The sequence below is a fragment of the Aquarana catesbeiana genome, linkage group LG02, assembly GCF_042186555.1.
Source record: "Aquarana catesbeiana isolate 2022-GZ linkage group LG02, ASM4218655v1, whole genome shotgun sequence".
Taxonomy (NCBI): Eukaryota; Metazoa; Chordata; class Amphibia; order Anura; family Ranidae; genus Aquarana; species Aquarana catesbeiana.
The window spans coordinates 287,566,579-287,594,273 of record NC_133325.1 but is presented as its reverse complement, the minus strand read 5'-3'; the positions used below and the strand labels follow the sequence as shown (position 1 = coordinate 287,594,273).

Here is a 27,695-nt window from a genome sequence, read left to right as displayed (position 1 = left end):
TCTTACACTTGCACACATTGTACATTTACCAGGATTTTGTATGATTAGAGTCACATATATGATTAATCAGTTATACCAAGCAGGTGTTAACAATCATCAGTTTCATATGTAGGCTGAAATACCTAGTCATTAATTGGAACAGAAATGGGAATGTAGGAGGCTTAAAACCGGAGAAACAGCCAAGCTCTGCTATTAAGGTGAGGTTGTAAAAGACAGTTTCACGTCACGGGTCATACACAGTGGCAAGACTGAGCACAACAACAAGACATAAGGTAGTTATAGTGCATCAGCAAGGTTTCTCTCAGGCATTGATTTCAAAGCAAAGCAAGGTAAATCATAATTTACCCCCATTGTTTTTCTTATAATTGAGTTCAAAGCAGACTGAAGTCTCAAGATGTGCTGTTTAAGCTCTTTTGAAGAAGCACAAAGAAACAAGCAACGTTGAGGGCCGCAGATGCAGTGGTCAGCCAAGGAAAGTTAATGCAGTAGATGGACACATCATGCTTACTTCTCTTCGACATCGGAAGATGTCCAGTAGTGCCATCAGCACAGAACTGGTGGAAACCAGTGGGACCCAGGTATACCCATCTACTGTCCAGAGAAGTCTGTCCAGAAGTGGTATTTATGGAAGAATTGTGGTCAAAGAGCCATACCTGTGATGTGGAAACATGGCTAAGCAACTCAGCTATGCATGAAAGCATAGGAAGTTGGGCTGCAGAAAAATGGCAGCAGGTTCTCTGGACTGATGAGTCAAAATCTGAAATATTTGGCTGTAGTAGGAGGCAGTTTGTTCACCAAAGGGCTGGAGAGAGGTAAACCACAGTGGAGGTTCCTTGGAAGTTTGGGGCTGCATTTCTGCAAACAGTGTTGAAGATTTGGTCAGGATCGATGGTGTCCTCAATGCTGAGAAATACAGGCAGATACTTATATATCATGCCATACCTAAAGGGAGGCATGTTATTGCCCCAAATTTATTCTGCAGCAGGACAAGGACCCCAAACATACAGCCGGTGTCATTAACAACTATCTTCAGCATAAAGAAGAACAAGGAGTCTTGGAAGTGATGGTTTAGACCTCACAGAGCCCTGATTTCAACATCATCAAGTCTGTTTTGGATTGCATGACAAGACAGAAGGACTTGAGGCAGCCTACATCCATAGAAAATCTATGGCTAGTTCTCCAAGATGTTTGCAGAGTTCCTAAAAAACTTTGTGCAAGTGTACCTGGAAGAATTGATGCTGTTTTGAAGGCAAAGAGTGGTCACACCAAATATTAATTTGATTTGGATCTCTCTTCTGTTTATTTACCTTCCATTTTGTTAACTTATTAAAATAAACTATTAACATTTCTATTTCTGAAAACATTCTTAATTTAGAGCATTTTTTCACACCTGCCTAAAACTTTTGTACAGTAGTGTATATACGAGGTCTGCCCGGAAAGTATATATAAATATACTAAAAATAGTGGCATTATTAGAAGAAGCTACAAGGAACATTGTACATAGGGCAATGATGCCTTAGTCCCCTTCAAAGTAGGCACCTTGGGACCTGACATAGTTCTCCCAGCATCTTATCCACAAGATCCTGCATCAAAATCTTGGACAAAGTAGCTTTTGGAATCCACAAATCAGCTTCTAGTTCTCACACTGTCAGTTGCCATCCTTAGTTGATTGCAGCCTGTACACGTTCAAAATTTTCAGGGGTTCTCCTTGTTGAAGGCCTTTCAGAAGGTTGATCTCTTTTAACAGATTTCCAACCATCTTTGAAGCATTTGTGCCACACTTTTATTTGTGCTGCACTCATTGCATCGTCACTGAAAGCCTTCTGGATCAAACTGAATAGCTTCCATGAAGGAATGTTCAAGCTTAATGCAAAATTTGATGCAAATTCATTGCTCTACTCATACAGTCATTTTGAATGCGATAGCCACACAGAATACATGCTCACTCAACTGTGTCTAGTGCCCCCACCGACTAGTACAGTGACGTTGTCATTCTTCACGCATGCACATTTCAGTCCACTCTCCTTGGTTGCCAGGTTACATCGTACAAACTGTTCTTATTGTAGTAACAAAGGCTGGACTCTTCCAGACCTTCTATATACAAAACTATGACAGTTTCCTTTTAAGCTTCCAATCCATTGCTTATGCTTACCTTTCTCCAATTTTTAACTGAAGGTAAAATGCCCTTTTAATTCTCAAATAGAGTCAACATTTCTGAAAAACTTTGAAAGAGTATTAAAAACAATTATTTCAAGTAGATGATAAATATATTTTACCTCCCCATAAAGTTGATGTCCTTTCACAAAACTGTAGCTCAAGAAATTTTATAAAACGACTAGAGGAATTATTAAGAGTTGTTTTGGCATGCCCAAATGCTTCTAGAATTGTGTTTACCTGTAACGTAACAAACATAAACAATCATAGTTTCCTCTAGTAGCAAAAAAGCTCTGTCATAGCAAATGTACAGAACTAGTAAAAATATTACTAAAGCATAACAGCCAATGGGGGAGATTTACTAAAACTGGAGCATTTAGAATCTAGTGCCACTGTGCATGGTAGCTAATCAACTTCTAATGCAGGTTACACATGGGTCGAAATCCAAAAAATTTTCTTTCGAAATTCAACCAACCAAGCCTTCAATTTCACCTCATGTTGCTACAGAAAAGAATGTTTGTGGCTGGGAATCTTCTTTTCTTTCCAAGTCACAGCTCATGTGCATTTCTTTTTCAATTATATTTCTCGTACAATTCTCCCATCATTAATTAGAAATTCGTTCATTTTCCAAAAATTTCCAACAAGCCTGATCACTCAAATTTGATGCCCGCACGGAAATCGGCCTTTGCTGCAGCCCACTAATGGTGTGAAATTCGAACAAAAATTCTTAGTTATGATTTTCTAAAAAAAATTCAGTTGGAAAACAACCCTTGTACGGTCAGCTTAACTTCAGCTTGTTCAATTAAGTTTTGATAATAAAATCTGGAAGCTGATTTCTATGCAGAGCTGCACCAAGCTTACACTCTTCAGTTTTAGTAAATCCCCTTACCCATTGTAGCAATCATTTGTACATTACCAAATAAGTCAGAAAATAGATTATATGATTCTACTAATTTGTGGTTGTATTTAAAATGTCCAAATATTCTCACCCATATATATGTTTAGAAATTGTAAACTCCATGTTGTGAAACAGAATTTATTTATGGTGACTTTGAGACTCTGAAGCTGGTTTGAGACTCTGAAGCTCGTTTGGCTGTACTTCTGTGGATCACACAGTTAGTTCTGCACTCCTGTGACCCGTTTTCAGCAGACAACGGGCTGAAGCCCATTGTCAGTTGACGTTACAGTGCTGACCCAGGCTCAGGCAAGATTGTGACAATGAAGACGGGATCTGCACACGTGCCTGGAATGGCACCCAACTCAGCATCTCAGCAAGCTGCTAAGAGTCTGAGTTGCCCGCTCCTGCCCCCTCCACAGTCCAGCACTCCAGTGAGTGGGGGGGGGAGGGGGCAGAGCAGACAGCACTGACAGTCACCAGCTCTCTGTTCATGTAGCCCTGAGAACCGAGCTATCGGCTGTGTTTGATTACTCAGTTCTCAGTCTTAGAGCCTGCGGGGGCAGATGCAGAAGCGGACCGATGCTGCATCCACCTAGGTAAGTATGATTCAGAAAAAAAACAAAACCATACTTCTCTATTAAAGAGTTATTGGACATACAGGTGCCATCTAATAACCTGAACGTTTTTCACAGACTGTATTTTAGGTGCCTTCTTACTGCATAACATAGATAAAAGTTGCTATTATTTTGTAATTCCAACTATTCCTTGTTTCAAAACAGTATCTTGCTTTTTAGTTAGACAAGAACTATTTACAGATCATTGTCAAATGTCTAATCATGAACAAAGGGCAGTGAAATATCTGCCCATCTTAAAAAGTCACAGCCAAGAGTACTGTCCATGATACTTTTTTATTTGCACTGACATTTTCATTTTCAGGACAAGCTTTCAGGGTGTTCCCTACTTTTTGGTCCCAGCAGTACGGGCAGTCCAAGCTCCAACAGGAGATAATTATTTATCAGGTGTGTGTCCAAGCACTCACTTTCCAGTACCTGAAGCTAGGTCTGAACAGACACAACGTATAGCTAAACTTGTGGTACAGTAACAGCAGGATAAAGCTACATAATGCTTTTTGCAGCCACCTGTCTCTATGAAGCTACAATAATCAAGGCATGCACATATTCACTGTAAGATTGAGGTCTGCTATCAGTAGCCCCAGCCTGTCCCACAAACCTCTGACTGTCTTGCAAAGGCTAAGTGTAGCACACTGCAGTTCGTGCAGTGGTACACTTTGATTTATGCGATAATGATACGTGATTAGGTAAATGTATATATTCTGTGGGGCAGATCTGTTGAGAAAGAAAGGTGGTGATAATCATATCACTGAATTAACTTACGTGTTTAATCTTTGAATTAAAGGAGTATTTGCGGGAACTACACCTGAGGGCCAGATGTTTAATAATATGCTTGTAGGCTTCTGTCTTCCCAGAACCACTTTCACCACTAGGAATGAAACAGAAATGACTTGATTTAGAGTAAAAAATGGCATTTTAGAAGACATCACAATTAAGCTTTTATTGTATATAGTGAAGTTTTGTATTCAGAATACGTTTTGTGTAAAATGACAATCTTTAACACTGAAGTGTGCTGCTCACATTTGCTTCTATGTAATGAAAATATAGCAGAACAACAGAGCCACCTTGTGGTAAAATAGCAGTAATAGCTTTGTTATGCTATGAAGAAACTAGCATTTCCTTTCAGCTATGTGCATCAAACCTGTGGGGAAAAAATGAAAGGCACTTACATGCAGTTAAAGGGTTATACAATCCAAAATCAAAAATTTCATATTTTGCAGCTTACCAATCATTAGATATGGTGGCTGCGGCCCTTTTCTTTTTTTGCCTTTTTCCCTCTGGTTTCACCTTGTGATCTGAGCAGTAACCAGACATCCCAACCTGCAAAAACTCATTTCAGGGAGGTGGGGCTCCACACTCGCAATATCCCCCCCGACCCCACCATGGCAATTTTTTTTAAATAGCTTTTTCAATATTTTTTCGCAGTGCTTCTGGGGAAGGGGGTGGGGGATATGTGGCAGTGGCAGGTGTCAGTAGTTTTTTATTTTTACATTTTTCCTGCCTAACATCTCCTTTAAACCTATTCCTTTCCATGGGCAGTTTAAAGTGTATTTTTCCAAACCATTTTATATTTCTGATACGTGTATGTTGTACCATGTACTTAAAAAAAAAAATAATAAAAAGGTATTAAAAAGTGCTAAAAGGTGTCCCGTTCTTTTGTATTTCTTCTTCTGTGTGAACTATCTGGTGATCCTGACAGTTCCCCTACTGTCCTATTTCAAACTGACCACACTAGACATGGAAGAACATCCATCTCAGAGTGGTCAGTTTTCTGGCAGTGGTGACATGACCCCCCTCAGCAGTCTTCACCCAAACTCCCCAAGCCTCTTAAGCAGCTGAGAACAGAGATCATGTGAAATAAAGAGGTATTTATAAATGTTTTATATATTTACATACACAAATGTTTGCCTTGCACTTTTATTTTAAACTGGATGGGTTGTTTTTCAAGATGAATGTTCACATATACTTTAAGTTCACCATTCAAACTGACAACGTAGAGCCACAACTTAAAGTGGTTGTACTCCCTGTACAACCATTTTTACCTACAGGTAACCCTATATTAAGGCTTACCTGTAGGTGCTGGAAATATCTCCTAAACCTCTACGGTTTAGGAGATATTTACAATAAAGCCGTGCACCGTTGTCTACTGCGCATGCACACTTTAGAAAGGGCAGATCATGCTGTTTCTAAAGGGGGTCATGCCGTGACTGGCGGCTCCCGTGTGCATGCGCGGGAGTGATGTCACATGACTCCGGCCAGTCACAGAGCCGGAGTTAGGGACCCCGGAAGGAAGAGGGGTGAAGATGGACGCTCGCTGCTAGTGGGGACAGCGGTGACTTTGCAGGCTTCGTTTTCAGGTAAGTGACACATAATGGGCTACTATGCGATGCACCCTTTGTGCTCCTTCTGCTAATCTCGTGTTTATCTCGTGTTAGTAGAAGTTAGTTAGAGGCACCCTTTGGGCTCCTTCTGCTAATCTCGTGTTTATCTCGTGTTAGTAGAAGTTTGGTTAGAGACGATTTGCGCTTTTCACACTTCAGCTTATTTCAATCGTTTTCTGCGGTTCAGTTTGTGCTTGTGAGGTTTGTATCTGCTTTTCAGTGTGTGTTGGTCAGTTCATAACCTGCCTAGCGGCCATTCTGGTCCGCTCGTTCCTGATTTTCAGGTCGCTCTTCATAGGCCTTGCTGTTCTTCAGTGCGTTTGTTATAAGTTTTTTTGTTTGACCAGCCGACCGTTTTGAAGCCATGTCGCGTGGACGTACTCGTTCTCGAGTTCATGCTGCGTGGGGACTTGGTGTTGGGGTTAATACTTTGACCCGAGTCCAGTCCATGAACAGGGCGAGGAGGAGTTCATGGATGAAGAATTGGTTGCGCCAGCGTGACCAATTCTCGCACATGCCTTTGCTCCATGAGATCCGTGAGAATAATCTTAAGGATTTCAGGAATTATCTCAGGATGACGGACCCCGTTTTTGAACGTCTGCTGGCTATACTGACCCCCTATATCAGCAGGCAGGATACCTGCATGAGGCAAGCCATCACTCCGGAGCAGAGGCTAGTTGCCACTTTACGTTACTTGACGACTGGGAGAAGTCTTCAGGACTTGAAGTTCTCGACAGGCATCTCCCCCCAGGCTCTGGGGATTATAATCCCAGAGACCTGTTCTGCTATTATTCAGGTCCTGCAGAAGAACTATATGAAGGTAAGTTTTATCCTTTAACATTACATGATATGTATTAAATGTTTGCTAATGTATTGTCTAAATGTCCTCGTTACCTAATTACCATGCTTGGAATATGCTGTGAATGTTCCCTTTATCTTCATGCATGCCTGTTTTTTTTACATTAATCATTTTTTGCCCTACATGTATATTTACCTTCAATAACCTCCCCACCATGCAATCCTGGGTCCATTTATATCTCTAGCCTCTAGTCCTTTGAACAATGTATATTTCAGATCCATTGTACTGTTTGACCCTCCTCCACCCCCTCAAATGTTTACAACTGTCAGGTGTGTTGTTTTTTAACCAAATTAGAACCCCTCCACCCACATTCAAATTGATCAATGGGCCATCAGAGGGGGTGAGTAATCTTATAAGTGGGTCTTATATTTTTTTAGAATTAATAGAAAAAAAACACATATTAATAATGTTCGACTGCTGTTGTTCAAGAATGTTTTTGTGTAATCTGATATCCAAGTTATGTTTAAAAGTACTTATCTTATTTTTTTATTTCACTCCACAGTTTCCTTCCAGTACACAGGAATGGCAGACTGTGGCCTCCCAGTTCGCTGACCGTTGGGACTTTCCCAACTGTGTCGGGGCAATTGATGGGAAGCATGTCCGCATTGTGCCACCACCCCATTCGGGGTCTTATTTCTACAACTATAAGGGGTTCCATAGTGTAGTTTTGATGGCAGTGGTCTCGGCACATTTGGAATTTCTGTTCGTGGACGTGGGGAAGAACGGCCGGATGTCTGACAGAGGAGTCTTTGCACAGACCAAGCTGTGCCAGTGTCTCCAGACTGGTGGCCTGGGATTGCCACCTGATGACCAGAATGTGGATGGACTCCCCTCGGTTTTTATCGCTGATGAAGCGTTTGCTCTCGGCGAGCACTTGATGAGGCCGTTTCCCCCAAAGGACACTCACCCCTGAGAGGAGGGTATTTAATTACCGGCTGGCCAGAGCAAGAAGAGTTGTGGAGAATGCCTTTGGGATTCTGGCCAGCCGGTTCTGTTTGTTCCTCTCGGCCATAAATCTGGCGGACTATAAAATAAATCATGTGATAATGGCTTGCTGCATTCTCCATAATTATTTGAGAAGACATTCTGCTACATATATGACCTCTGTTGGGCCTGAGGCCGGACTTGTAGTTGAACAAACACTCACAGGCCTGGAAAGTGGCCGTATTGGCTTGGCCCCCCAAACCGCACGTCAAGTGCGTGACCGATATGTTAATTATTTTAATGGTCTGAGGGCCATTGCTATTCAACAAGAGCTATAATTTCTTACAAAAATAAAGAAAAAAAATTTTTGCTAAAATATCTTGTTTTGATTCTTGTTTGCATTTAGTTTTGTCTGTCTCCTAGTGCACTTGTAGTGGCAAGTGCATTTCCCTTTAGTTAATAAGGCCCTTTGTCACTGTAACCACACAAGAATTATCAAAACATCATATTGATAAATAATCAGCCACACACATTGTAGTAGTAAAAAAATTTTACTGTGTGCACATTGAAAGGTGCATTTTTTGGAAACGTGTTTATTTTTTTTATTTTTTTTTTTACAAACAATCTTTTTTTTTGTTGGTTATTTTAGGCATATTTCTACTAAAATAGACCTTGTTTACAAAATTACAATTAACAACAGTGTTTTTAAAAACATACCAAAAAAAAAAAAAGAACTTACAAAGTTCAACATGTTAATAACGGTGCTGGTGATGTCACCCTTGTAAAGCCTAAAATTTGCAGATGCCTAAAATTGTTTTTTATAAAAAGGTTCAAGTCAACACGTGCTATCTCCCATCATGGGGGAGCAATGTACGTGTTTTGTGCAATCCCTTTGTTCCTCTCACAAACTAACATTTTTATGATGAAGGGGTTGCAAACACAAAACAAGTACATTGATATCCCCTGATGGAAGATAGCAATTTTTGGATTTTTTTTTTTTTAAAGTTTCAAAATTTAAGAAAAAACAAACTTGACAATGAAATAAAGAACATTAATGATGTTTTTAGGCAAAACGTTATTATATTCTGCCCAAAACATCAATCATGTTCTTCATTTCCTGTTGCATGGTGTCCAGCCGATTTTTCATGGTGTCAATTTGGTCACGCATTCGATCAATTTGGCCATTCCATGGCCAATAAGTCTTTGTGCACTGTTTGTGCTAAATGGCTCCGCCGCTTGGCCTTCCACAACCCGAACATCACCTAAAATGTGTGGATAAAAAAATGGGTTAAAATATGCACGCCTAAATAGATTACCTTAAGCTGGGGTGTCAGTCACTCACTTGGTGGGGTTGAAATCTCGCACACTTCCTCCACCTCTCCTTCCTCCAGCTCGTCGGGTGGGCGTGGTCTTGGGCTGGTGCTTGGGGTATATTCAGCTTCAGGCTGGTGACTTGGGGGGGTCCTGGGATCCTTGGACTGTTGTCTGAGTCTTTTCTCCCCTATGATAATTAAACAAAAAGTATAGTTAAAACACAGTCATATTTCTTTTTTAAAAAAATAATATGAAACGTTGGTTAGGAGTTGGGGACAATTGTCATTTGTTGGCCACAAAAATTTAGAAGACAGGATGAAAATTCCCTCTGAACAAAAATTATAAACAATCCACATTTTCATGCAAGTTTCACAGATGCAGACACCTCAATGATCTCCTATGTGTATAACCCCTCAAAAATTTCTTTATGGTCACATAGTACACTAGTGCTCGTGAGTCCAGATGTGGAAACAGCTGCTGTGTCCTGTCCTTACATTACACTGAATCATTTTTGAAGAAGCATTATATTTTCAAACACATTTACACAACATCACCACATTTTTGAAGAAATACGACAAATTCTCAAGACCTAAATGTATGTCCAACCCTGTACCATCGTTTTTTGCGAAAAAAATACGTCATTTTCTTAGTATCATATGTATTTTACAAAGAACGGTCTTTACGAACGATGCTGTATAAATGAAAAACATATGGATCAGCATGCAAGTTAAGTATCTCAATAGGAACACACAACAAGTACTTACTTTTTTTAAGCAGCTTCTTTCTTCGCCAATATTGTTCAGGCTCCCTACTTTTGAGGTCAGACCACCGCTTCCTCAATTGTTCTTTAGTCCGTTTAGTGCCAAATTTTGCTTCTAGAGCGGTGACAACTGAGGCCATTATTTTGTCCTTCCGCATATTGGGTCGTGTGTACGGTCCTTTTTTCCCATCGTAGTCCTCCCTTCTCAATATGGACACCATCTCCACCATCTCTTCAAAAGCCTGTTGGTGGCCTTATATCTCCTCCTGGATGTGGATAGTTGTGGCTCCGGGCTTTCCTCCGCGCTACTTGCAGTTAATCTCTCCGCCATCTTTCTCTATATACTCCGACTGCGCAACGAAGAGTGAAGGGGCGGGGACAAATCGTTCTAAAGAACGTCAGGGGCGGGCGACGCAGGCGGAGCATGACACATGCGCAGTGTATATAAAGCTATTACGATGGCCTACGTATGTCCGTGCGGAAGTAGCGGGCATCAGAAACGAAGGTAAGATGAAACATGGGGGTGTGTGTGTGTGTGTGTGTTTGGTGAATGTGTTTTGTGTGTGTGTGTGTGTATGACATTACAGTTTTTATCTTGTTTCTTGTCTTTCAGCAAAAATGAATCCCTTGTCAAGATTCATTGATTTGTATCAGGAAAACAAAAACCTGTGGGAGGTCAAACACCCATTATATTTCAATAGAGATGTAAGGAAGGCAACACTGGGCACACTTTTGGAATTTGTGAAGATTCGAGTCCCCCAGGCAGACCTCAAGTTTGTGGACAAGAAAATTGGTATCTTGCGCAATATGTACAAGCGGGAACACAATAAGATACAGGAGTCGCTCAGATCCGGAGCAGCAGCCGACCAGGTTTATGTACCCAAGCTGTGGTACTACCAGAAAATGCGATTTCTGGATGACCAGACAGAAGCAAGGCAATCACTTTCGACCCTTCCACCCACCCTTCCCCCCACCCTTCCCTCCAGCCTTCCCCCCACCCTTCCCTCCAGCCTTCCCCCCAGCCTTCCCTCCAGCCTTCCCTCCACCTCCACCCCAGCTGAGGAGTCCCAGGAAGAACTGGGCCCTTTCATCCTTGATGAAGTGGATGTGCCCAGCTTCAGCCAGGTATCCTTTTTTGTTGAATTTGTGATTGTGTAAACATTAATGATGTAAACGTCTCAAATTTTTAAGTGCTTCAGAAAAAATGACTTCATCACAAATATTAATATGTAGACATATCACTAGACAGTAGCGGCCAAAAATAACTTCAGATATTGGTGAGCAGCTGGAATAATGGTGGGGTCAAATAGATAGCCTTTACTATTTGTTTCAAATTATATTTGCAAGTCATGAGCTGAAAATTGTGTGTGATTGCGTAACCCAAAATTACAACTATGTCCCTTTTTTTTACCCAGGATGAGCTCAGCCAGGAGGAGGCCTTGCACAGTGGGAGAGAGGAGGAGGCCTTGCCCAGTGGGAGAGAGGAGGAGGCTGTGGCTGGGCCCAGTAGAAGCCGCACAGAGTGTCAGGTGCCTCCCCTCCGCATTACCACCAAAAGGCCCAGAAAAATGACCCAAACTGAGGAGGAATCACTAGCCCTCATTCGTGAAGCCAGCAAAATCATCAGCACACCACCCGATGTAGAAGAGGCGTATGGGACATATATGGCCAGCAGATTGCTGGAACTCGAAAAGGGGCAACGCCTCCTCTGTGAGGGTCTGATTTTTCAGGCCTATCAGAAGGGCTTGAGAGGGGAGCTTACTGCTAAAACATATCTAGCAGATGAAGCCACTCCTCCTCCTCCTCCTGCCCCAAGTACACCACCAGAGACACAGCCTCCGAGGAAGGCTGCAGAGAAGCCTGGAGGGAAGGCTGCAGAGAAGCGTGCAGGGAAGGCTCCACGGAAGAATCGAAAGTGATTGCCTGGTTTCTGTCTGGTCTGACTGTACTCCCTGTGCTCCCTAGTCGCAAGATACCAATTTTCTTGTCCTAAAACTTGATGTGTGTCCTGGGGGACGAAAGGCTTCACAGATTCCAAAAGTGTCTCCAGTGTTGCCTTCCTCATTTTTTTTTTCACAAAATAAATGGATTTTTTCTTTACCTTACATTATTGACTATGTGTTTTTATTCCAAAACGACATTTGGTTTGGGAGTAGGCAGGTACAGGTCAAAAAGACTATGTGTGTTTTTTCCAAAAGGCTAAATCATTTTGAAAATCAAGTGCAAAGTACTAGTGAAAAGTGCACTTTAGAAATTACACTGCAAGTGCACTTGTTGGAAGTGCAGTCGCTGTAAATCTGAGGGGAAGATCTGAAATGAGGGGAAGCTCTGCTGATTTTATCATACAATCATGTGCAAGAGAACTTTTTTTTTTTTTTTTTTTTGTGGTTCCTTGCATTTGCCCCCCGGATCCACACTTCAAAATGCTCTTTCTGTGCAATTCCAGTACAATTTGCACTTGTAGTGAAAAATGAATTTGCCTTTGGAAAATAAACCCCCCTATGTCTAATTAACAAGGGACACCAACCTCTTTAAGGTTCATTAAAACAACACAAAATATTAAGGTTATTGTGGTAACTTGAAACTCCAAAACTAAAAAAAAAAAAAACATTTTGTATAATTTAGCTCACATTGTAAAATAGATAGTGTTTAAATCTAAAAAAAAGAAAGATGAGTCCAAAATCTAATTTAATACTTTATTTATGGAGATCTGGCTTTTTAAAAATATCATATTAGTCATGGCATGAGGATAAATCATGAAGAAAGTAGTTTGTGAGAACTCTGTGTGAATATAAAGCAGCAAAACAACTTCATTCCTCTCGCATTATAAAGAAAAAAAAAGCGCTGTATTAAAAGATCACAGAAGAGGAATGTGCTAGCTTCAATACGAAGGCTAGTTTTACCAGACTGAACGCTTCCGTCTTGTACTTACTTCAGAGCATGCATGAGTTTTGGTCCGTCGGACTAGCACACAGACGACCGGTTTGTCCGCTAGAAAGCAGAGTCCGTTGGATAGATTTGAAACATGTTTCAAATCTAAGTCCGTCAAACTTTTGAGAAAACAAAGTCCAGTACAAAAGCAAGGAGCATGAGGTAGAGAGAGGTCGCAGGTGGCTGCCTCTGTCGGCCAGTATCTCAGTACCCCATGCAACAAGAGCAATAACCCCTAAAGAGGGGGGGGAAAGGGGGACTATTCCGGTACCAGGTATGATCAAAATTATGATAAGAGGGGATAGAGAAAAAAAGCAATAATATAATATAAAAATTCCATTTTAATAGAAAACATGATTAAAAGATTGTAACAATGTCACATACAGTTGTAATTTAGAAACGGAAGCAGTAAATACAACCAATTGGATTACAACTCATGGTGAGGTAGACACAAATAGAGCTTGAATTCTCGACCGGTTTCGCGGTTTTACCGCTTACTCAGGAGAGCAATATCTGTGACACAACATACAATAATTGTGGTAAATACAACATACAGAGGTTACACAAAAACATATCAATGCAGCAAAAACATTAAACAAGACGTTACACAGTTATATACAATATGAATAGAAAAAGGATGAGCTCACCCGTTCTATAGTTACCTGTGGGTGTACACGGCCCCAAGTAGTTCCTCCTGCGGCGAACACAGGGGATAACTTAACAGCCCCTGAATAAATAATTTTTAGATGGTAAGGTAAAGTAGGTCAATAGACTGGGGAATCAATCAAAAAGAGGAGTAAAATAAAGGGGTGCCAGTGGTGTGCCTCTAAGATGAAACAGTGTGCAAGGAAAGGGAAGAACCAAGAGGGTTGTGAGAATAGGAAAATAATAAGGGGAAGGAGAGAGAGAGGGAGGGGGGGGGAGAGGGGGGAAAGGAAAAGGGGGGAGAAAGGAAGGAGGGGGGGGGAAGGAGGGGGGGAATAAAAGGGGGGGGAAAGAAGAGGAAGGGGGGGGAGGGGGGAAAGGGGGAGAAGGGGAGGGGAAAAGGGGGGGGAAAGAGAAGGGGGGGGGAAACGGAGGGGGGGGAGCGGGAAAGGAGGGGGAGGGAAAAGGGAGAGGAAGACGGGGGAGGAGGGGGGGGGAGGGGAGGGGAAAGGGAGGGGAACAGGGGGGGGGCAAGGTGGGGGGGGAGGAGGAGAGGAGGGGGGAACAGTGAGGTCAGTGGAGGGGAATCCCTGCTGGTTGAGTGTGCAGGAAAAGAGTTGAAAGAAATTGCACACAAAGATATGGGACTGGCACTCACCCCTAAAGTACTTATATATGCATGGACTCGAATGAGGACCAGATGCAAGAAATCATATGGTAGACGATATGAGGCCACCAGCTGCTGTTGGGTAGTAGGAAAGGTCCCCCCAAGTAAGCTGGAGATATTGGTATGCACTGGGAGAGGTTACAATGGCAGCTGTAACAAACATGATAAATAAAAATACCATATTACCGGCGTCATATGGGTATTGACTCACCAGTCATAAAACCAACCAGCTAGAGCTCACGTTGCAGACCGAAAAGTCAAACAAATTGACAAGGTAATAAAGTGGGTACTGGAATAAGAACATAAATAGGCATACAGGGGACATGCTGTAGGTACGGTATGCAAGGGTAACGATTCAGCAAAGAGTGTAAACCAAAAAGAGAATCTGCCTAGGAGCAGGAGAAAGGGGGGGCAACAACACTTACCCACAGCAGTGGTCCTCAGTTCGCCAGCGTCCAGGGGCTGTAAGCTCAAGTAGCGGTTATGGCCGCTATAAGAGCACCCCAACCCGGAAGTCAGGGACGGCACAGAGGGCGGTCCCTGACGTCACCGGGTCTGCTCGCCCGCACTGCGCAGGTGCAGTATCAGCTGCTACTGCGCAAGCGCGCGCTCCTGTCAAAGGGAATCGAGTTCCCAGACATAGAGACGCAAGCAGCTCTAAGGCTGCCAGGGCGAGCATGTGTCCACCACAGAGAGAAGGCTCGGGGCAGAGCAAAACCACAGGAACCTGACGAGGGGGGGTTTCATCCTTGTACAGCAAAAAACATAATAAGGCAATACAATTAAAAATAAAAATAGATACAGCAAAACAAACAATGTGTGATATTGTATCTAGGCAACAGACAGTCAATAACAACAGGCTATAGGCATTCACTTACAGTGGAAAGGTATCATAGGGCGTGTTGAGACCCAGTGGTGCAGGGAACGGGGGGTGGGGGTGGGGGTGGGGGTTGTTGGGGGGGTTGGGGAATGAAGGGGGGGGGAAGGGGAAAGAAAAAAAAAAAAAGGGGGGAGGGAGGGGAGGGGGGAAAAACCAAGGGGGGAAAAACAGGAGGGGGGGAGGGAAGAGGGGGAAGGGGGGAAGGCGGGGAAAAGGGGGGGGGAGGGGGGAAGGCGAGGGGGGGGAAGGGGGACAGGAGGAGGGGGGGGAGGGAAGAAAAGGGGGAGGGAGGGGGGGAGGGGGGGGAAGGAAGGGAAAGGTGTAAACCAAGACCACGGAGGGACCTCATAGGAAGGCCCTATAGGACACTGATTCATTTAAGCCAGGGGGAATAGTGGCGTTGAGCCGCTCAATCCACAGGGATTCTCTCTGTAGTATTGAGCGATCCCAATCGCCACCCCTGGGATTGGGTTTGACCACCTCCAGTACTAGGAATTTAACCACGGAGTTGTCGAATCTATGATGTAGGCCGATGTGTCGGCCGATAGTGGTTAGTTTGCCATTTTCTGAGTCATACAGGTGGTCCCCAATTCTCTGCCTCAGTTCCCTAATTGTTTTGCCCACGTAGAAGGCTTTACAAACACAGTTCATAAGGTAAACTACCCCTTTTGTACTGCAATCGGCGAAGGTCCGTGGGATCAAAGTCTCGCCGTTAGGTAGGACCACAGTTCTACTTTCAAGGATCCAAGGGCACCTGGGACATTCTCCACACTGAAAGGTGCCGTTGGACCCACCCCTAGTAGATCTAGTAGGGTTATAATGGCTGGCAGTTAGTTGGTCACGTAGTGACCGTGCTCTACGGAAAACCACTTCCGTTGTATGTCTAATGTATTTGGTTAATACATGATGATCAGCCAATAGGTGCCAGTGTTTCGTTAAGATGTTACGGAGTATACTGTGGTGTACAGAATAGGTCGTAATCAGTTTTACAGTTTCTAAGGGGGGGGAAGGTTTATTGTTTTTGAATAGTAAAGAGGTCCGTGGGCGTGATAGGGACTTGTTAAAAGCTTTACGCAAGTTGGTGGCAGAGTAACCCCGTCGTAAAAGGCGTTCGCGTAGTGCTTCAGCCTGGCGTAAAAAATCACTATGATGTGTACAATTCCTGCGTAACCGCAAGTATTGGGCATAAGGAATGCTCCGTACCAGGGACTTAGGGTGAGCACTGGTGGCGAACAATAAGGTGTTCCCAGCCGTGGGTTTCCTGTAGAGGTCGGTGCCCAACGTTCCGTCGGATTGTTTAATGATCAGTAGGTCTAGGAAGGGAATTTGCTCGGTCTCGATTTTGAAAGTAAATTTAAGGTTTAGGTCGTTATTATCCAGTAGATGTAAAAATTGTAAAAGTTTAGCTCTGGGACCCGTCCAAACCATAAACAAATCATCAATAAAGCGGTACCATAGGAGAATATTGTCCAGAAATTCTGTATATTGGTCATGGGCATAGATGTATCGCTCCCAGCCACCTAAGTATAAATTTCCATATGCTAGGGCACATGACGTCCCCATTGCAACACCTTGTATTTGTAAAAATAATTGGTCATTGAAAGTAAAAAAGTTTTTTGTCAGTATAAAGTATAATAGTGTCAGTATAAACTGATTCAAGGGCCAAGTAGTAGTGTCTTGTTCGGCTAAGAAGGAACCAGCCATCCGTACGCCCCGCTCGTGGGGGATACTAGAGTAAAGGGCCTCAATATCAACAGCCACGAGCAGGGCGTCCGGAGGGACCTGGATTCCTTCAAGGCGCTGCAATAGGTCGGTAGTGTCTCTAATATAGAACGGGAGGCTGCGAACATGCGGCATTAGGAAAGCGTCAACAAATTTGCTCGCATTGTCTGTTAGGGAGCCTATCCCAGACACAATAGGTCTTCCCGGTGGAATCCGCGCCGCTTTATGGGTCTTGGGTAAGGAATAGAAGGTAGGGGTACAGGGAAATTTGGGGACCAAGAACTCTAAGGTGTCTTTGTCAATGAGGCCCACAATGTAGGCCTCAGTGCAAAGAGCCCGGAGTTCCTGTGCAAAGGAAGATATGTGTGTGGGAGGGATGGGTCTATACCATTGTTTGTTACTAAGGATAGCAAGGCACATAGATTCGTATTGGTGATTGGTCATCAAAACAATATTACCGCCCTTGTCCGATTGTTTAATAACAACATCAGAACGTTGCTGCAAGGATCGAAGAGCTCGAATCTGACTGGGGTCAAGGTTTGAGGGAAAGTCAGGCCATTTTTGTTTCTTAAGGTCACTGATGGTAGCTCGCAAAAAGGCCCAAATCTCAGGGCAGGTATTAAGATCGGGGAATCTCCGGGATCGTAAACGGAAGGACTTGGTTAAGGGAGTTGATTTAGGGGTAACTGGAAAATCAGACCTGTTAGATGCAGGGAGGGTAGATGGAGTTGTCCCTGCTGCGCAAACACTTGAGGGGACAGTATCGGGGGCCCCTGAGTCTTGTGAGGGCCCGGGGTCTCCGGTGTCACCTTCATCATAAAGGAGCATCAGGTCGCGAAGTGCCCTGAACTCATCCATGGAGAAGCCTTTGGTGCGCTCCGCGAGCTCACGCTCCAGTCCTAGGTTAACACGATCCTTATCGTAGATAAATCTAAAAGTTAAATTGCGTGCAAAGAGATACAGATCTTTAATTGTTTCAGTGACCTTAAGTGCATCAAGAGGGCAGAAACCCAGACCTAGCTGTAACACCGAGATTTCCTCGCTACTAAAAGTATGGGGGGTAAGGTTTATAACGTTACGATCGGTGTGGTCTGGGGAGGAGGGTTTTGTTGGGACAGTAAGGGTTTCAGGACGTAAGCATCTAGATTGCTCTGTTGTTTTTTCAGATCTAAAAAAATCGCGTCCTCATTGATTTTACATGTATTTGTTTGTCAATAGAGTGGAGTTGAGAATTTTGGGAATAGTGCCGTGCAATGTAGAATGGCCTGTGGCCCCTTCTACGGGGGTGTTAGTGTCATGTGGGGTTTGTGTAGAGGGTGTTTGAGTGGATCTCGGGCCTTTTGGGCCTTTTTTGTCTTTTTTAGGGTTCGTTGGTGGGGTGTTACCCCCAAAACGAAGTCTCTTGCGTGATGAATTAAGTGCAGATGAAGTGTTGGGTTGGGTAGTGCTTAGGGAGGATACAGTGGAGGATAAAGATGAATCTGATTCAATGTCAGTGGTAAAGTTGCTATTGTTAGTACGGGGAGGGCCTCGTCTACCCCGGCCTCTCCCTGACCAATGGTAGGCCAGGCCCTCAGTGAAGGCAGCTTTGTCCTTCCCAAATTTAATCTGTTTTTTAATGATAATGTCCTTATTCATAATTTCCAAGCGTTCTCTAAGTTCTTTCCACTTGGTTTTAAAAATCGTATTGTCAATCAGGTGAGAGTATTCGACATTGAGTCGTTCGATGTCGCCATCAAGTAGGGTCATGTCAAGGGTATATTGGGCAATAAGTAGTCCAATTAATTCAAGACTGTTTTTAGTTAGGATATCTTCTCAGGTTTTTTTAAAGTCCACTGAGGGATCTTTAAGAGTGGGAAAGATCTGACCCCTTAGGCCCAAAGGGCAGACTTTTTCGCTCACATATAGTTTAAAGTATTCAATATGCCAGTGTAAGTGTGACTTACGTTTAAGAAGTTTGGACATTCGTATAAAGAATGTTGAAATATCGTCATCAATTTTGTGTTCATTCAAACAAGCAGTTTTAATGTTGGACATAAAGCCTGACCAATCTGTGCCTAAAACATCCATAATGTACCTGACCACCAACGGCGACCCCTAGCGTATGTTGTGATGACAGGATGTCAAAGCTAGAAATCACAAAAAGTAAAGGTTAGACAAAATCGAGTAGCTAAATAAAAACGCTGCTAAGAAAGTGTGTCGATGGGTGTTGCTGTTCACCCAGGGACACAAAGATGTGGGTGTGTTATCCACCCTGTGTATACTATGGGAAAAGGGAGCGTTTTAGATCAAAAAAATAAATTACCAAGTACAAGTACCATCATCCCAAATGTCTAGTACAAAAGCAAGGAGCATGAGGTAGAGAGAGGTCGCAGGTGGCTGCCTCTGTCGGCCAGTATCTCAGTACCCCATGCAACAAGAGCAATAACCCCTAAAGAGGGGGGGGAAAGGGGGACTATTCCGGTACCAGGTATGATCAAAATTATGATAAGAGGGGATAGAGAAAAAAAGCAATAATATAATATAAAAATTCCATTTTAATAGAAAACATGATTAAAAGATTGTAACAATGTCACATACAGTTGTAATTTAGAAACGGAAGCAGTAAATACAACCAATTGGATTACAACTCATGGTGAGGTAGACACAAATAGAGCTTGAATTCTCGACCGGTTTCGCGGTTTTACCGCTTCCTCAGGAGAGCAATATCTGTGACACAACATACAATAATTGTGGTAAATACAACATACAGAGGTTACACAAAAACATATCAATGCAGCAAAAACATTAAACAAGACGTTACACAGTTATATACAATATGGATAGAAAAAGGATGAGCTCACCCGTTCTATAGTTACCTGTGGGTGTACACGGCCCCAAGTAGTTCCCCCTGCGGCGAACACAGGGGATAACTTAACAGCCCCTGAATAAATAATTTTAGATGGTAAGGTAAAGTAGGTCAATAGACTGGGGAATCAATCAAAAAGAGGAGTAAAATAAAGGGGTGCCAGTGGTGTGCCTCTAAGATGAAACAGTGTGCAAGGAAAGGGAAGAACCAAGAGGGTTGTGAGAATAGGAAAATAATAAGGGGAAGGAGAGAGAGAGGGAGGGGGGGGGAAGAGGGGGGAAAGGAAAAGGGGGAGAAAGGAAGGAGGGGGGGAAAGGAGGGGGGGAATAAAAGGGGGGGGGAGAAGAGGAAAGGGGGGGAGGGGGGAAAGGGGGGGGGGAAAGGGGGGGGAAAGGAGACGGGGGGGGAAGGGGAATGAAGGGGGGGGAAATGGGGAAAGAAAAAAAAAAAAAAGGGGGGAGGGAGGGGAGGGGGGGAAAAAACCAAGGGGGGAAAAAAAGGAGGGGGGGGGAGGGAAGAGGGGGAAGGGGGGGAAGGCGGGGAAAAGGGGGGGGGGGGAAGGCGAGGGGGGGAGGGGGACAGGAGGAGGGGGGGAGGGAAGAAAAGGGGGAGGGAGGGGGGGGAAGGAAGGAAAGGTGTAAACCAAGACCACGGAGGGACCTCATAGGAAGGCCCTATAGGACACTGATTCATTTAAGCCAGGGGGAATAGTGGCGTTGAGCCGCTCAATCCACAGGGATTCTCTCTGTAGTATTGAGCGATCCCAATCGCCACCCTGGGATTGGGTTTGACCACCTCCAGTACTAGGAATTTAACCACGGAGTTGTCGAATCTATGATGTAGGCCGATGTGTCGGCCGATAGTGGTTAGTTTGCCATTTTCTGAGTCATACAGGTGGTCCCCAATTCTCTGCCTCAGTTCCCTAATTGTTTTGCCCACGTAGAAGGCTTTACAAACACAGTTCATAAGTAAACTACCCTTTTTGTACTGCAATCGGCGAAGGTCCGTGGGATCAAAGTCTCGCCGTTAGGTAGGACCACAGTTCTACTTTCAAGGATCCAAGGGCACCTGGGACATTCTCCACACTGAAAGGTGCCGTTGGACCCACCCTAGTAGATCTAGTAGGGTTATAATGGCTGGCGGTTAGTTGGTCACGTAGTGACCGTGCTCTACGGAAAACCACTTCCGGTGTATGTCTAATGTATTTGGTTAATACATGATGATCAGCCAATAGGTGCCAGTGTTTCGTTAAGATGTTACGGAGTATACTGTGGTGTACAGAATAGGTCGTAATCAGTTTTACAGTTTCTAAGGGGGGGGAAGGTTTATTGTTTTTGAATAGTAAAGAGGTCCGTGGGCGTGATAGGGACTTGTTAAAAGCTTTACGCAAGTTGGTGGTAATTTATTTTTTTGATCTAAAACGCTCCCTTTTCCCATAGAAAACAAAGTCCGCTGGAGCCCACACACGATTGAATTGTCCGACGAAATCCGGTACGCCGGACCAAGTCTGTCGTAAAGTCCGCTCGTGTGTACGTGGCATTACACATTAACTATGCGTGGGGAACTGTGTTAAATGCTTTTGCATGGTCTAGGTAAACTATATCCACAACTACTTGGTTGCTTACTTTCTCATAAAAAAGAAAGCAGGTTTGTTTGACAACTTCGGTCCTTTGTGAATCTATGCTGTCCGTTGCTTAACCACTTCAATACTGGCACTTTCCCCCCTTCCTGCCCAGGACAATTTCAGCTTTCAGTGCTGTCACACTTTGAATGAGGTATAACGTGGTCATACAACACTGTACCCAAACTAAATTTTTATCATTTTCTTCCCAAAAATAGAGATATCTTTTGGTGGTATTTGATCACCACTGGGTTTTTTTATTTTTTGCTAAACAAACAAAAAAGACAGAAAATGTTTTTCTTAGTGTCTGTTTTGTTTTCTCCTTCACTGACGGGCACTGATGAGGCTGCACTAATGGGCACTGATGAGGCAGCACTGATGAGGAGGCACTAATATGTAGAATTGATGGGCACTGATAGGCGGCACTGATATGCAGCACTGATGGGCACCGATAGGCTACAATGATATGCAGCACTGATGGGCACTGATAGGTGGCACTATAGGGCAATTATAGGCAGCACTGTTGGGCACTGATAGGTGGCACTGATGGACACTAATAGGTGGCACTGATAGGCGGAACTGATGGGCACCGATAGGCAGCACTGATGGGCACTGATTGGTGGCACTGATGTTCACTAATAGATGGTACGGATAGGCAGCACTGATGAGGAGGTACTGACAGGCATTACTGATGGGAATCTGTGAAGGACACTCACTAGCAGCTGTTGGGCACTGATTGGCATTGTGGTGGGCACTTCCAATGGGCTGCACTGTGTTGATTATCAGTGCACACCCCCCCTCTGACAGGAAAGCCGCCAGATCGAGATGGGCACAGGTAAGTATTAGGGGATCCACTTCCCGGCCATCATTTTGCTATAGGCCAGGCGGGAAGTGGTTAAAAAATAGCTTTCTAGCAAAAACCCTTCTATGTGGTCTTTTACCAAACTGTCAAGTATCTTCCTGACTTAGAAGTTAAACTAAAATATCTGTAGTTACTAGTTAAAATCCCTTTTTAAATATAGGCACTATCCTGTGCCAATCTTGTGGCACCAAGCCAGTTCTTAAAGTGGTTCTAACAGTAGAAGGTTTTTTTATCTTAATATATTCTATGCATTAGGATAAAAAAACCTGTGTGTAGCAGCCCCCCTCAGCTTCCCTAATACTTACCTGTGCCCATCTCGATCCAGCGATGTTGCACAAAAGGCTCGGCTGTCCGGGACTCCCCCTCTTTATTGGCTTGGTGCCATTGGCTCCTGATGCTGTCAATCAAAGTCAGTGAGCCAATGAGGAGAGATAGGGGGCGGGGCGTGGCTCCCTGTCTGAATGGACACACAGAGCAGCGGCTCGGCTCAGGTGCCCCCATAGCAAGCTGCTTTCTGTGGGGGCACTCAGCAAGAGGGAGGGGCCAGAAGTGCCGGCGAGGGACCCGAGAAGAGGAGGATCTGGGCTGCTCTGTGCAAAGCCACTGCACAGAGCAGGTAAGTATAACATGTTTGTTATTTTTAAACAAAAAAATTAGACTTTAATATCACTTTAAAAATTTGTAACAATGGCTTTTAAATAACAGAGCTCATCTATTTGAGGATACAAAGCTTTAAGCTATTTAGTTCAGGTGCTTTATTTACCTTTATTTTGTTTAAATTTTTTTGGACTATATCAATTTAAACCATTGAAGTTCTTTTGGGGCTGTGTTAATATTATCATGATTATGGACTTGAGTTCCCTAATTGTCCTTTACATAGAACTGGAGAAGGTATTGCCTTCTCTTTGTCCCCGTCATTAACTCTAAATTATCTTGTAAAGTGCCTACGTGCTCAGAACTGACTTTTTTACTAATAAATATATTTAAATGATTTTGGGGGGTTTGTTCAACTCTCTTTTGCAACCTGTTCTCTTGAATTTTTTCAGCCTTGATTTCTTTTTACACATTCTGTTAACATTCTTTGTAAATTTCAAATGATGATAGTGTTCCTTCATTTTAAAGTTTATAGGTATGCCACGTGGTTTACACAGGGGGGTAAGAATACATTAAGGGTACCATCATCCTGATTATGAATAAGATCGGGAAATAAAGTTGAAAGAGAAACCGGAGCAAGGACCTCTCAATCGGGTCCCGCCTCTTTCATAGAAAAGAGAAGGACTATTGCGGTACCATAAGGAAAGAACTTTGTTTAAAAATGTATAAATTTATTTCAAAAATAGTAAAAAGGTCCTACAAGGGACATATATTGTACATGTTCGTGATTTGACACACATAGACAATAATAATTGTTTACAGCATTGTTGATACTACGTTGGTACAGCCAATGTCCATAACAGTATATGGACATAGGTTAAATAGTATGATACTTGCAGACGTGGCCTCTACGGTTTCGCGGTCACAGCCGCTTCTTCAGAGGCGTCTGATAGTATGGTCTATGAAGATGAAAAGCATAATAGTATCAACATAACAAACTGAATAACATGATTAACATTACAAAAAAGTACACAAATAGTATTGGAGAACATATTTGAGGTTTGAAGTTGCACTCACCAGACTATAACCTATGACGGTTCTCTGGAGCGATACAGTGAGACGCCCACGAAAGGCGATCCCCGGGGGCGGGCCAGGGAGGCAAATAGAGTAGTACTATTGTAAAGATTAAGAAAATTTGTTTAAAAAAGAGTTCAAATAGTATGTTCTATTGAAGAATCACCCGGAAGTGGTAAATGGGGAGTGCCAAGGAATGCTGGGGGGGGAGGAGAAAATGGGAGGGGGAGGGGGGAAGGGGAAAGGGGGGGAAAAAAAGGAGGGGAGGGAAGACAGGAAGGGGGGAAAAAAGGAAGGAAGAGGCAAGAGGGAGAGGAAAAGGGAGGGAAAAAGGGAAGGGGGGGGAAAAAGGTGGGAAAAAAAGGGGAGGAAGGGGGAAGGGGAGGGGAAGGGGAGGGAGGGGTGGGACAGGAGGAGGGAGGGAGGGGAAGGGAGAAAAAAAGAGAAAAGAAAAGGAAAGGACAAGAAGAGGGAAAAGAAAAAGAAAGAGAAGAAGAGAGGGGAAAAAGGGGGGGGGGGGAAAGGGAGGGAAGGGAGAAGGGGAGGTGTCGGGGGGGGGAGGGAAAAGAAGAAGGAAGGGGGGGTTGATGGAAAGAGGGGGAAGATAGGACAAAGGAGTGTGGAATGCAGTGAGGAGGGGGAGGAAAAAGAAAGGGGGGGAGAGTGAGATGTGGCGGATATCCCTGCATGCCTGCCAAAGAAGTAGGAGCATACCAGATTCACAAAAAGAAAAATTGTTGATGGCAAGAGGATTTTATTACCTAACGGTGCTGTAATGTAAAACCCAGACTTTTAAGGCTGCTGGTATCCAGACTGACGTGACTGATTACAGTCAATGACCAAAAAACGCCACACCATATCGTCACATGGAGTCACTATAAACAATGTGGAGGGATATTAAAATATAATTTGAAAAATATACCAAAATCGCCAGATAATCTAAGCCCATCAGAAGGGGAGGGGAGAACCATACAGAGATAATGGAAGTCCCCATCCCGTGGAGAGGGCATAGTAAGAGTACTCACACAGGCTCCAGATGGTGTCAGCGCGGTGCTGGATGGATCGTCTGGGACGGAAAGCAGCGAGTCTGGGCATCTTAAATGCCTCCAACCCGGAAGTGCAATGGCGGATATGATCGCCGTATGGACTTCCGGGTCCGGTCCTCCACTGTTGCGCAGGCGCGGGAAAAATACCCGGCGCAGGCGCACAGCTCTAAAAGTGACAAAGCCTAGGCATTAGTCAGAACGAAGCGGCGGCTGGGCTCTAGATAACCCCACCCACCGCCGGAGGAGCGCAAGCCCGCCACGGGGGAGAATTAACTCCTCACATCCCTTCAGAGTAGAGTGATTGGTGCAATTCTGGTAATGACATGATATACACATAATATCAAACAGAAGATAAACTGGAAGGAAAAGCGACGCATGGTCTCCCGTAGTGGAGGCACCAGGGGACCCACACCTCAGGAGAAATGCATCGCAATCCGACCCAGGACAATGTAAAAGAGTTATTAAATACATACATAACTTTAGTTAATAAAGCAAACAAACTGCTGGAAATTGAGTCAGCCACAACAGAAAAACATTAAAAAACAACAGGTTATATTGAAAATATATAGTAGAACTACTATATATAAAGAGTCCATTGGTATACAGTCTTAGGAAAAAGATCTGGAGTTTAGTAAAGGGTAATCTAAGGATTTTATAAGTATGGTGTTTAGTGTGGTTTTTCTATGTGGCTTAGAATACGGCAGAGACTGGGGGAAAGAAAGTATTGTAGCAAAATTATTCGAGAAAATACTTATATGAATGTGCCTCATTGATACCGGGAGAAGCACATGCATTTAATCGTTCAATCCAAAGGGATTCACGTTTTAAAATTTCACGGTCCCAATTGCCCCCACGGGGTCTTCAGGGACAACGTCTAACACCGTAAATTTTATACAATCTAGATTGAAGCGATGATGGATGCCAATATGGCGACCTACGGTGGTAAGCTTGCCATTTGTGGAGGCATAAAGGTGGTCCCCCAGTCTCTGCCGCAGTTCTCTAATTGTTTTGCCCACATAGAAAGCACTGCAAGTGCAGGTCATGAGGTAAATTACTCCACGTGTACCACAATGGGCTGAATGTTTGGGAAAAAACATTTCACCATTGGGGAGTAAGAAGTGTTGTCCTTCTTGGATCCAGGGGCAATGTGGGCAATTGCCACATTTATAAGTGCCCTGGGTTCCAGCGGACGAGAGGAAGGAGCCCTGTAATGGCTGTGTGTTAGTCTGTCCCTCAGAGAGGTGGCCCTTCTAAAGACCAAATCGGGGTTAATTTGATGTATTTTCTGAGAGTGTGATGATCGGTCAGGATATGCCAATGGTTGGATAGTATTTTCCGTAGTTGTTGATGATGAGTGGAAAATTTAGTAATAATTTTAGTCATGTAGGGTTGTTTAGGACGTGGAGGGCCATATAGTAATGTTTGTCGATCTAGAGCTGAGGCCTTGTTAAAGGCTTTTCTCAGCACAGTGCGTTTATAGCCTCTCGCCAACAATCGTGTGCGAAGGGCATTGGCCTGTCTATAGAAATCCCCGTCCTCTGTGCAGTTCCTTCTCAGTCTGAGATACTGAGCAAAAGGAATGCTGCGAACCAGGGGGCGGGGATGAAGACTGGAGGCATGCAACAGGGTGTTGCCTGCCGTGGGTTTGCGATAAAGATCAGTGGTTAAATGACCAGTGGAATCCTTTGTAATCAAAACATCCAAGAATGGAATGCTTAATCTATCATAGGAAAAGGTAAAATGAAGGTTGAAAGAATTGATATTTAGCTCTGCAATAAATGTCTGTAAAAGTTGTTCTGTGCCTGTCCAAATAACCAGGAGGTCGTCAATGAACCTGAACCATCCCAGAACATGGTCTAGGAATGGTTCCAAAAGGTCATCACTGAAGACCGCCCGTTCCCAGCCGCCAAGGTATAAGTTCGCGTAAGAGGGGGCACAAGATGTGCCCATTGCAACGCCTTGAATTTGAAGATACATTTGGTCCATAAATAAAAAATAATTTTTTGTTAAAATGAATTCTAGAAGTTTAAGAATGAAAGTGTTGGTAGGCCAGGTATGATGGTCTTGTTCCATCAAGAAGGAGCCCGCCATCCGGACGCCCTGCTCGTGGGGGATGCTCGAGTAGAGGGCCTCGACATCGATGGCCACGAGGAGGGCGTCCGGAGGGATCTGGATCCCCTCAATTTGTCCTGGGTCGGATTGCGATGCATTTCTCCTGAGGTGTGGGTCCCCTGGTGCCTCCACTACGGGAGACCATGCGTCGCTTTTCCTTCCCAGTTTATCTTCTGTTTGATATTATGTGTATATCATGTCATTACCAGAATTGCACCAATCACTCTACTCTGAAGGGATGTGAGGAGTTAATTCTCCCCCGTGGCGGGCTTGCGCTCCTCCGGCGGTGGGTGGGGTTATCTAGAGCCCAGCCGCCGCTTCGTTCTGACTAATGCCTAGGCTTTGGTCACTTTTAGAGCTGTGCGCCTGCGCCGGGTATTTTTCCCGCGCCTGCGCAACAGTGGAGGACCGGACCCGGAAGTCCATACGGCGATCATATCCGCCATTGCACTTCCGGGTTGGAGGCATTTAAGATGCCCAGACTCGGCTGCTTTCCGTCCCAGACGATCCATCCAGCACCGCGCTGACACCATCTGGAGCCTGTGTGAGTACTCTTACTATGCCCTCTCCACGGGATGGGACTTCCATTATCTCTGTATGGTTCTCCCCTCCCCTTCTGATGGGCTTAGATTATCTGGCGATTTTGGTATATTTTTCAAATTATATTTTAATATCCCTCCACATTGTTTATAGTGACTCCATGTGACGATATGGTGTGGCGTTTTTTGGTCATTGACTGTAATCAGTCACGTCAGTCTGGATACCAGCAGC

At 44.0% G+C, this 27,695-nt stretch overlaps 1 protein-coding gene across 5 annotated transcripts in view; it reads right to left on the bottom strand.

Moving 5' to 3' along the window:
* The window catches only part of MYO16 (myosin XVI), a 669,347-nt gene that overhangs the window by 271,755 nt on the left and 369,897 nt on the right, over positions 1-27,695 (bottom strand). For all 5 annotated transcript variants that reach the window (XM_073614485.1, XM_073614486.1, XM_073614487.1 and 2 more), the window contains exons 14-15: positions 4,447-4,552; positions 2,277-2,394 (exon numbers count right to left, since the gene is read on the bottom strand). In XM_073614485.1, the coding sequence (XP_073470586.1) occupies positions 2,277-2,394; positions 4,447-4,552 (224 nt within the window). The remainder of the gene's footprint in view (positions 1-2,276; positions 2,395-4,446; positions 4,553-27,695) is intronic.